Source organism: Spea bombifrons, chromosome 10 (assembly GCF_027358695.1).
Source record: "Spea bombifrons isolate aSpeBom1 chromosome 10, aSpeBom1.2.pri, whole genome shotgun sequence".
Classification (NCBI taxonomy): Eukaryota; Metazoa; Chordata; class Amphibia; order Anura; family Pelobatidae; genus Spea; species Spea bombifrons.
The window spans coordinates 35,379,769-35,391,953 of NC_071096.1; the positions used below are offsets into that span (position 1 = coordinate 35,379,769).

A 12,185-nucleotide genomic window follows, 5' to 3' on the forward strand; every position below is an offset into this window, starting at 1 on the left:
GTCAGTTTCTTAACTGGGTCTCTGGGAGAAGTCTAGAGACGACTGCATGCAGCTGCAGTCTTACAGGGAGTGAAGACCTCATGCCATGGAGCCTGCAATTAGACTGACACCAGGTACATCCTTCTCTAATATTCCCTGGGTGCTGTCCCCTGGGTGCTGTCTGAATGCAGTCCACCTGTACTGAGTGGGTCAGGGCAGCAGGCATGTTATTAAGCAGAATGGGACAGAGCTGCCACCCAGCCAGGGTAACTTGTTTCATGTCAGCAATGAGCCTGTGATATTTACTTCCAGGGCAGGGGCAGTGGGAGCAGTCACTGGGGGCTCTATATCATACCATCAAACCCCATATAAAACACCACTGGCTATCTTTATAACCTTTGTTAATCTAACTTTTTTCTATAATGTTCTTAAGGACCACTGGAAATCCCCTCTTTCACAAAGTGCTGTCAGTGTGAAAATATGTGATCAACCATAAAGTGTATCTAATTGGGCTTGGGCACAGCAGATGTCCCATTTTCTCCCTTTTACCCTCAGAATATGTGGTGTGTTGTGTTTCAGCTGCTGTCCATGTAACATGTTTATAAACATGTTCTTGCTGTTTGATACTTTCACTTAGTTACATAAGTAGTTATCAGCACATAATACAAGGCAGACAGCTAATCATTTGATATACGGGATGGGATCTGCATAAATGTTTGTTTTCAAACAAAAAAAAGTTTATTTTTATATAAAGTTGTGTATCTGCTTATATTTATTTTAAATATCAATTGAAGGTTGCAGCAAATGGGATATCCGCCAGAAGGTGTGGGATTACATTGAAAACAATAATTTGGCTGATTTTCCAAGGCCTGTTCATCATAGGATACCCAACTTTAAGGTACAGAAATCACTGGAGATGTGTGATGTTTTTTTGTTTAGGATTATATAACTATGCAGTGGTGTTTTATCACTCCGAGGGCTTAGGACCCTATATTTGGTGGAGGGTTCAGATTTACAGGGCGTGCTGCTGGCATTTTCCATACCATTCCATACCAGCTGTTTATTTTTATCTAAAATGTTTGGATATTGGGGGAAAAGCAGACCTTATTATTGTCATTAGTACTAAAGATAAACCTGCTTCTGTTATACCATTGCTCGGACTCATGGCGCAGGGAGCTGCAAAGGCATGTGAAAGGCTCTCAGACTTGCAGGCGTTCCAAGATGCCAAGACTCTTAAGATTAACCCCGATACCCCTCAGAAGAACGCACGCTTCCTCACACTGGACGTAAGTAACACATATTTACCTCTTCCTGTATAGGGCTCCAGACAAGCCTGTCAGAATATAAAACTTCTAGAGGCATTTGGTAGGACCAAGGAACTAAAAGTGGATCCTGACAAGCCCTTAGAAGGTGTTCGTCTAGAGGCTCTCCAGGTAAAATGGACATCAGCCATTTCACAGGGTGAGAAAATTAGCACCACTGTGGTCATATACCTGTAATCTGTTATCTTATGTATACTACTGCTTGGATCTCTGATATTTCCAGATCCCGCTAACATTGACACTTTACATGGTTATTACCTTGGTGCAGCTGCATGATGTGCGATTTGGCCACAGTCAAATACTACACAAATAAAGGGATAAAAGTTACATTGAAAATGCCATCCCGCCCGGCATTCGCTCAGTTGGCTTGATGGCCAGAACGGCCCTGCACCTGGGTCAAATCAGCCAGTGTATAAAAGCTACAACAGTTATTACTTAAATTTTATTGTAAACTTTAAAATTATTGCATCACGTCCTTTTAATAACTGATTTGTTAATCAACAGTTGCCACAAACCGTTGGGTACTGAAAAGGGTAGTCAGAGCTGTAGATCAACCTTGGTGAAAGTGGTAGATCTGGAGCTTGTGGAATGCTCCTGCTCAGGGGCGTAACTAGAAACCACTGGGCCCTGCGGCAAATATTCCCCCCCCCAGGCCCCCCTGCTAGTCTGTGCCATCATTGCCCTTTGACCCCTTCCTTCGAACATACAACATGTAAAAAGTACGCATCCGTGCTCTCTCATGCGCACGCATTCGTGCTCTCACTAGGGCTGCAACAACTAATCGATAAAATCGATAATTGATAATAAAAATCGTTGACAACTAATTTCATTGATTAGTTGAATCGATTTTATCAATTTATAATCCGGTTCCTTCAATGTCACTTACAGCAGTTACTACTTACCAGTCCCTCCCTTCAGTCAGACTGATTGGGCCCGCCCATTTCCTTATAGCGTCCACACTGCTCATCTTACAGTAAGTATAAAGTTATTTGGGCTGCTGAAAGTTAGGGGGGTGGGGGTTAATTTAGGGGCAGTTATGGTTGATGGGGTTCTTTAGGGTTAATGCTAGGAGCAGTTATGGTTGATGGGGTCTTTAGGGTTAATTCTAGGAGCAGTTATGGTTGATGGGGTCTTTAGGGTTAAATCTAGGAACAGTTATGGTTGATGGGGTCTTTAGGGTTAATTCTAGGAGCAGTTATGGTTGATGGGGTCTTTAGGGTTAATTCTAGGGGCGGTTATGGTTGATGGGGTCTTTAGGGTTAATTCTAGGGGCGGTTATGGTTGATGTGGTCTTTAAGGTTAATTTTAGGGGCGGATATGGTTGATGGGGTCTTTAGGGTTAATTCTAGGGACAGGTATGGTTCATGGGGTCTCAAGGGTTAATTTTAGGGGCTGTTATGGTTGATGGGGTCTTAAGGGTTAATTTTAGGGGCTGTTATGGTTGATGGGGTCTTTAGGGTTAATTCTAGGGGCAGTTATGGTTGATGGGGTCTTTAGGGTTAATTTTAGGGACAGGTATGGTTGATGGGGTCTTTAGGGTTAATTTTAGGGGCTGTTATGGTTGATGGGATCTTTAGGGTTAATTTTAGGGGCGGTCATGGTTAATGGGATCGTTAGGGTTAATTTTAGGGGCAGTTATGGTTGATGGGGCCTTTAGGGTTAATTTTAGGGGCAGTTATGGTTGGTGGGGTCTTTAGGGTTAATTTTAGGGGCAGTTATGGTTGGATGGGTCTTTAGGGTTAATTAAGAGGAATCTAAATCCAGTGTGCTGTGAATGGGTCTGTGAATCTATGAGGGCGCTATAGCATATCTGGAGGGTATAAGGCATATTTGGGGAGGACGGAGCGGCATATCTGGGGTATAAGGTATATTAGGGGGCACAGTGGCATATCAGGTGGCATAAGGCATATGTAGGGAGGGTGAAGTGGCATATCTGGGGATATAAGGCATATCTGGCAGGCAGTGTGGCAAGTCTGGGCTCAAATGTGCATAACTGGGGGGCAGGTTGGGAAATAAAAACAAGAAGTGCATTTTTATCAAAGTTTTTTTATTCTGCTGTTTTTAACATCCTTTTTGTTTGTTAAATTATGTTAAATAAAACTTTTACATTTATTGTTTTATCCGATTGATCGAAAAAATAATCGGCCAACTAATCGTTTATGAAAATAATCGTTAGTTGCAGCCCTAGCTCTCGCACACACCCACGCGCACGCATGCGCACACACACACAAATACATCCATACATCCATGCTCTTCTATGTGTAAGTTGGAAGGCACACTTCCTTTACAGTAGATTAATGGTACACTCTCTCTGTACACAGGCTCGTAAGACACTGTTGGTCCCAACTCCACGGCTTCGAACTGGTCTCTTCAACAAAATCACCCCTCCCGCCGGGGCCAGCAAAGAGGTGCTGAGGATTTGTTCAACTTCACAGGTCAGGTGCATTGTACATAACATAGCAGTGTGTGTGTGTGTGTGTGGGGGGGGGGGGGGGTGTAGAAACCTCTCTCAAATTACCAATATTACAAAGATGCTGACCGCATATTCAACAAAATAGCTATAAAAGGCTGCTCCCTTGTGGACAACATTTGTATTACAGTGACACTAATATATATGTGGATTGCTATAGGTTTGCCATTGTGAGCCAATACACCTATCTCTTATTTGCAGGGAGTGAAGGAATACAGCATTCCTTTAGGCTTGGATGCTGCAGTACGAGTGGATCTTGTGGTTGTGGGGTCCGTAGCAGTATCTGAAAAAGGTAACTGTTTCCCACCTCCAGCAATTAACGTACACAACAGTGTTTAATATCCTGTGTTTATCCTGTTAGTACAGTAGAGACACAATGGACCTGTTCATATTCTCAGCAATACATGTTAACACAACACAATCTTCATGTTATTTAGGCTGGAGAATCGGAAAAGGTGAAGGTTTTGCCGACATGGAGTATGCTATGATGGTGGCCATGGGGGCAGTTACAGAGCACACAGTTGTGGTCACTATAGTTCATGATTGTCAAGTATGTGTTTTCCTCCTCCCAACTGAAAGTCTTTCATAATTAACACTGGCTATCTCATGACCCCTTTATGTTAAAAAACAAAAAACTAATGGACTGCAAGCTGTTCAGCGACATGTACAGTTAGATTCTGTTTGACTTTACTTCTACAGTACTTTACTCTGTGTATTTTTAATAGAAACCTAGAATTTGATGGCAGATCGACCCTATTCGGCCCATCTGGTCTGCCTGTTTTTCACACTGTTAAGACTCAAACATAAATCAGTTGTTGGTCTCATCCTAGATTCATGAGCCATACGACCATTCAATGCATTGTTTCAATTCCTTAACTGTGTTCACTTCTACCATCTTTCCTCTTCCACTTACCTACCACACACTCATCCTTACATTAAATCTAAACCTCTTATAGTTTAGGGTTTAATTCCTTGTCGAATTTGGAATGGTTTTCTCTAAAGTGGCAGCTGTAATCTTTCACTGTCTAACACTAGAGATAAAATTGGAGAACAGCAAAGGTCATCTTCCAATTTGTAACTGCATTTTTTTTTTGCCTTGAGATATTATACATTTTGGAATGTGGGAGTTGTCACATTTATATGTTTAAGGTGATGGATATTCCAGAGGATCTTTTAAGAGATCATGACCTCACAGTGGACTATATACTGACACCTACGCGAGTTATTAAGACAGACTGCACACGCGCAAAACCACAAGGAATTATATGGTCAGAGGTATGATCAACTTATCTTATGTATCTTTAATTTAAATGAAAATACATTTCCTAAGGGCTGAAAGGTTAGAGAATGGAGCTAGGAGTCATTGGAGTTGTCTTAGATAACGTACTCTTTTGTAGATATTGTTGGAAAGCTTAGGACCCATGTTCTCAGGGCCAATATAAGCAAACTAATATTATAGAATTGTATCCAATTCATAGTCATTTTGTTTCCAGCCGTTACAGACAATATAGAGAAATGACAAGCGGATAATCTGTTGCATCTAATGAAACATTACAAAGAGTTAAAGGTGCAGTACCACCTACTCTGCTGAATGTAACAATTTAACTCGGGAGCAAAGTAAACGCAACACACACACACTATAGGATGTATGTTAATTGTTTTCGTAAAATGTACAAAATATGTCAACAAATGTTAGAGTGAAAAGCAGTAACAATGTTTAATGTTAATAAAGTACAAGTTACCCATTTACAAATGTTAGGGTTCCTTTAAGCTGGGTTCCCATTCACTGTTCATGAAGCAGAGTTTCAAATAAAAAAACAAAACTTTTTTTTTTTTTATAACGCAGATCACGCAGGAAATGATGGAGAAGATACCGATCCTAAGGAAACTTCGGGAAAAGGAAAGGAGAGCTGGAAAAGATGTGACTCTCAAAGACAATGGAGCATGTCCACAAGCCTTAATAACAGGGAAAGAGGAGGCAGCACATGCTTCCACACCGGCAGGTGGGACGGATCCACGCGAAGCTCCAATACACTCCAGATTAGCAGCCTGTGATATTAGCGATGTCGTCACTGTGTATATAGGAAATATCTCCCCGGCTACCAGAGTCAGCGAGTTAAAGACCATTTTGCGAGAGCGAGGGGCATCCCCTCTGCGGCTAACATGGCAAGGAGTCCAGCACAGAGCCTTCCTTGATTACAGAGATATTAGCCAGGCTGAGAAGGCATTGTCTAATTTAAAAGGGTTAAATATCGGGGGTAATTCTCTGCGCGTTGAGCTAGCAAGAACTCGCGGTCAAATTCCCTGTCCAATCAATAGGTACACGAAAACAAAGTAGGGCCTTGAACATCTAGAAGGGTCACCTACAGGGGGATTATATTGGTATATGTGTGAGTAAAGTTGTATTGTGTGACAAACAAGCACATCTCAGCTGACGCTTGTTCCATTTGAGCCCATGTGAAAAAAGTAATTAGAAAAAGTAATGTTCATTTTATGGCAGTCCCTCTTGAGAGGTTAGGTCACATTCACACCCGATGGAGTGATGGGAAAAAGGAAGAACCATGTCAGTTCAGCTTTACATATCCCCAAGCAGATTGTGTTCCACATATGAAAACATTCTGATTTGCACAGGAACAAGTGCGTCGTTTTGACATACATGCAGAATAATGTTCTCTCCTCCCAAAGCACACAAATCTAAACATTTCAAGGCCCCACCACAATCCTTTGTGTTATATTGTTATTTCTAGAGATGTGTGATTCACTGTATTTGATGCTGGAGCTTTAATGGGGACACAATGATTAAGCAAAGGCGTGCTTCTAATGGTGCTACGATCGCCAGCTCCTAGAAGTTAGGGGTGTATAATTGTTTCTTTATATGTATGAGATGCCTTCTATATGGAGGATTTCTACTCATTAAACACGGCATTCAGATTTTTTGTTTGTTACTTTTTCTTGCAAGACTTGAAGAATATTACTGTAATTGGCTTTACTAAGGTGGCTGTTTGCTTAACAGTCCAGTGGGTGAGATCAGATATCTCCCTAGCTATTAGCTAAGAGTTTTGTACCTTGTATGTGGTATCCTTACCCTCCTTAGGAGGCAGAAAACAGGCATACAATGTCATATAGCAGGACTCAGTAGAGAGGACAGCGGTATGGGAGCAAGCACTGGGAAGCCACCCAGCCTAAATACAATACATCTTACTACGTGTAACCCTACATGCAAAAAATGCAATCTGTTTTTATTCTTGCACATTATTTTGCTATAAAACTCTAAACTAAATCTCTTCATAAAGTAGATAGAGCCACATCCAGGTGACAGTTCACCATTGCGGTCTACAAGCCATCAGCACAGCAACCAAATGATGACTTTTTATACAAGATCCCCAGGTTTGGTATGGTGAGAAAAGGTCCACATGTAGGTATAATATACATAGACTATTCTAAATTAAAGGGGGCAGTCCATTAATGACCATGGAAGACTAAAAGAGAATTCAACTTGTTACATTGTAATTCAACTAGTAACGGCTAGATGTCGCCACAGCTTAGCATATATCGGTAGTTCTACTTGTGTCGATAGTGATCTTGGTCACACTGTATATTATCAGTATAGTTGTCCTATAATAAGTGTGCAAGATTATATATAAAAACGCTTGACAAGCTATGGTCTGAAAACAACCGGTTATTAGAACCACTTAGCTGACAAACCCTTTTGCCTTTAAAGAATACTTTAAAGATTCCTTTGGTCAGCTCAGTCATATGGTTCTTTACCAGAAAGTAATTTGGGACCACTATCTTGGCATTGGGGACACTGGGTGATTTACCAATTTTGCTACACCCTGTCTCCTTAGTAAGAGTGAACATATGGTTCCTGGTATTGATTGTATAAGAACAGCAATTTAAACTGGTCAAAGGGAACTGGACCGGTTTTCTAGTTGCAGAATCCACACACAATCCCATACCCACGGGGATCTGTGTGCCTTAAATATGCAAGTTTATTGTGGGCCTAGTAGCTGTCAAATAATCACAGGCCAAAGGTGCGACAGGCCAATGATATTATAAATGCCTGGGCTGACATTGGGCAATTAACTGCCAGTCCATAAAGAGGCTCAATTTTCATTGGGTAGATGTGATTTGAGGCAGAAAAATAAGATGCAGATATAGGTCCTGTCCAGTAGGAGGCACCAAAGCTCTTTACAACTTGTGTGCCTAGATGAATTACCCTTTGGACTGTTAGCGGGACTTCTGTCTATACCTTCAGTGAACATCATTAAAAAAATCGCGATTTCAGAAATGTATAAACTAATAGTGACCTGTGACTCTTTACAGGGTGACCGTCCATATGTGTCAGCTTAATGCATGATGGGAAATAAAATGAAGCAGACAATTCACTAGCAGCTTTTATCCAATTTTGTTGCTTACTGTTAAAGGTTAGTGTGATTGTTTGCTAGCCCTTGTTAATATGGCTTTACATGTTACCAATACTTTGTTTTCTGTAAGGGGTAGCCAGGCTGATCCTTTTACCAAATAGCCTTTTCAGTTTGCCTTTAGAAGATTATATGACCTCGTTTTGAGTTAAAGCTGCCAATCCTACATCACTGTTTGCAGTATAAAATCTATATATCTATATATCAGTATTAATAGCGTTAATTTATATAGCGCCAACAATGTATGCAAAGCTTCTTAAAATACTTATTCCAGGGGTCTGACAAAACTAGAAATGAAAAGCTGAGAAACAGATACATCAGGTAAAGAGACCTGCTTGCAAGACTACCCTTCTTTTGCACACTTTACCCTTCAGTCCATTGAATATAAAAAAATAACCATCCTTATTCTTCAATTAAACAAAACAAATAGGATCTTATAGAAAAAAACACTACCACATAATACAATCTGACCCATTTGGGAGACTGATTAAAACCAATAATGTTTACGTCCCGGAAGGAGAGTATGGGTGCATCTCAGTATTTCTTTCAGTACTTTTGGTCGAATGAGTTCAGGATGCACAGTTTTAAACAAAGGACAGTAATATCGAGCACACAGAGCTTACAATCTCTCATGACAACGTCTGAGAACATCCTTAACAGAAGTGAGGGTCATGGAAAGGGTGGGGATAACATGACAAGCTAATATAGTCTGTGTACCAAAAAACAGACTTACACTTCCTCAAGGGCTATATATACATACATATACACATATAAAACATCTATAGCTCTAGCAGGGCAATCTCTTGGACTTCCTTTGCAGTCAGGATATAAGGATGAAAGTGGCTCAGAACAGAAAGTCTGAACTCCCAACCTCTTGTTCTCTTATCTCGGACACACCTGCTACAGAGACTTGCTTCAAAGACAGCTTTAGCTATTCATATTTTTTTTTTCTGCTTGATATCAAAACCCTAGCTCTGTGCATTATTAATGATCACTTTCCTTGAAGACATTCCGGGCCTGTTTAGTTCAATGAAAATAAAAACAAAAGCCATATCTGCTCCCTGTGCTAATGCGGGTTCCTTTTAAAAATAGATCTGCCTTTTTAAACATTTTTAATTTAGGTATTTAACCGAGGTTTTTTTTTTATTTGTAAAAAATCAACGTTTTTCCCTTTGAGGACCAAATCTGATACTAATTGTCCACCACTCTTGGACAGATATTTAACTGTATCTCCCCGTAGCGAAGCATCAGTCTGACAGATGTTCATGCGGATTATGTTAAAACACTGGATCGTGAGCCTACACAGTACCTACAGGCATTGTACTGGATTCTGTGATTTAATTGGCAGCATAAATTAGAATCGCGAAATATTTGGGATTCTGTATCCCATTTTCTATCAGGTCATCGTCTTCTACACTACCTATACTTATTTACACTGAACCTACTGACTATCCTCCTGTTTCAAAGTGCTATCATCAGTCTTAAGGCGCACGTTGTAGTCTTTGCTTGTACGTAATGTGAATTAACAGATCTCTTTTCTGCAGATCAACCATTCCTATGCCTCAGTAAATGTTCTTCGTAGAGACATTCTGGGCTGTATGTATGCTTTCTGGCCAGCAGGGAGCCAAGCCTATTGTTAACAAGACGACAATCAACATAGTAGGAGGAGGTATATCAAACTGTTGTACAGTAATTAGTGGTATTTAATAACTTGTGTGTGACATTCTCGATTGACCATTTCTTATTTGCTGTATCTTAACTGAACACTACAAATGTGAATTGAAAATATCTACATCATGGATATTGTACCTTTTTTTTCTCCATGTAGAATGTCCATTGAAACATCTGTGTATATGTTAAGATGCACAACACCTCGCACTGATAAACTCACCTTCATTGTAGAAATGTTTTTTTATATATGCCCCCCACCCCCAAACTTTGAAGTCCCAGCACCCTGTGTTTTTTGTTTTGTTTAACAGAAAAGTTACTGTAGATAAAAAAAACTTTAAAGAAGCCTAAAAAGATAATTAAACAGCACAGAGTGGAGCTTTATTCTAAGATTACACTATAATTGCAGAGCTTTATGTAAAGTGACATCTATATCATTAAACATATATATGTAATACGTGTTGGTGGTTTTTGAGCATAATGCTGGCAATACGCTTTCTGATGATGCAAGTAGTTTCTGTAAACTTTCAATTGGATCAAGTAATAGGGTAAAAAGTACTGTGTACTTAGACTTAAACATGACAGACATATGTTGTGTTCTGTTGTACAGGAAAAGGATGAAATACTGAATATATATTTTGTTTTCTATCAAGAGTTGTATCATCCTCACTTATCATTACTAATAAAGCGGAATTAACATTGGCAGAAACGGCACCGTGAGCTGAGCTTTCATGTTTGTTTCCAGCGGCAGCGGAGCCCCATAACCGAATCCCGAGTTATAGTAATGTATTTCAACCGGCCAATAAAATACCAGACAATACGGTTGCCAGGTGGACTGTCCAGCGCATAGTGGGTTTAGTTAAGGGCAATTTGTCGAATTGTAAAAATAAATTAGCCACACGACATCAAAATATCTGATATCAGGGATATTAGACATTTATCGCTACTGAAATATTTATAATATACCCGATGGAATTCTGGCAACATAATTGTAAAGGTTTAACAGCTTTCAAGAATGTTTACGCCAATGCGTATTTTACAAAATAATATATTACATTATATAGCAGGAAGTACGCAGCTAAAGTCAGTGATAATATATGGAAAGTCCAAGGTATTGCCAGACTTTTCTTCCTGCCTGTAGTAGATAGGGCATCACGCTTCCATTCAGCGTTCGTAGAGTTAAAATAATTTGATCCATGCTCTGCTAATACACACAGCAACTGAAACACTGCCAGACAGATTACATTTTTTAACCCAAAGATAGATCAGACTAGTAACATTAGAACACATAATACCTTTATTGTTGTATGTAGCACCGTCATATTCCACAGGGCTGTACAAACTTTAATCTGGACATAAATATTATTGTATCACGCAATGTTGGATTTACAGAAAAAAAAGATGACACGGGCCATGCGCTAATGAGCTTATTTTACGTGGCTGCATTAAAATTACTAAAATGCTAAATACTGGTAACTCTGTGGCAAAGAAATTCCACTTAGTGTATTTGTTGTGAATTAAAGCTAGAAATAAACCTGATTTTATTTCATGCCCTCTACCAAAACAAATGCAGTGCATGTAACAAATGTTACTTTACAATAATGTAAGCACAAATATGAAAATATTTTAAATTAACTTTTTTATGTATAAAGTCAGCCACATACTTTAACATTGCTTTGATTTAATTATGTGTTTTTAAGCAGCTTTTTACATACATACTTTTGGTATGTATAACATTATTTAATTACAGAATGCAGTCCAGAATTATTTTGGACTCCTTGACTTCACATTATCAATCACTACAGTACCCAGCATCTTGTAGGTAGATAAGGAGACTCCTTATTTTGATATAACCCTCTGAACTAATTATTTCAGGAGTAAAGCGTCACGGTTGAAATAAGCCAGGGATTTGACTGAGTGACTGGCTGTCCGAAGGAAAAGACGTGGTAGGTCTGAGCTTAAAGTAATGTCTTAAAAGCCTAGGACACCGTCTGGCTGTAAGGAACATAATTTAATTTCCTTGGTATTACTCACACATTTTGTATAAGAGGCCCCTGGAAATATTTACATATTGTCAGTCACACACATACACCCCCCCTAAATTATTTTAAATTGTTCCAAGCACACACACATTTAGAAAATATATTGGCTTATCGGAAAAATAAAACACAGTATTTACCCGCTCACTATTCACAAATCAGGTTATTTTTAATAATATCTAAGGGGAGATATTTATGTGGACTTTTGTAGAGAAAAAAAAATCTAATTATTATAATATATATGGAGTTAATCAGATTTTCCTCTGTGGAGACCAATAATGGT

At 39.4% G+C, this 12,185-nt stretch overlaps 1 protein-coding gene across 2 annotated transcripts; it reads left to right on the forward strand.

The window, feature by feature from the left end:
• Positions 1-6,237, forward strand: MTHFSD (methenyltetrahydrofolate synthetase domain containing). 2 transcript variants are annotated; one of them, XM_053448295.1, is made up of 8 exons: positions 1-113; positions 774-877; positions 1,152-1,265; positions 3,623-3,736; positions 3,973-4,063; positions 4,209-4,321; positions 4,921-5,046; positions 5,618-6,237. In XM_053448295.1, the coding sequence occupies exons 1-8, from the start codon at positions 86-88 to the stop codon at positions 6,107-6,109; spliced, it is 1,182 nt and encodes a 393-aa protein (XP_053304270.1). In that variant the 5' UTR covers positions 1-85; the 3' UTR covers positions 6,110-6,237. The 2 variants fall into 2 exon arrangements, with proteins under 2 accessions (XP_053304270.1, XP_053304269.1); XM_053448294.1 differs by lacking the exon at positions 1,152-1,265 and adding an exon at positions 1,299-1,412.
• Positions 6,238-12,185: the final 5,948 nt, after the last annotated feature.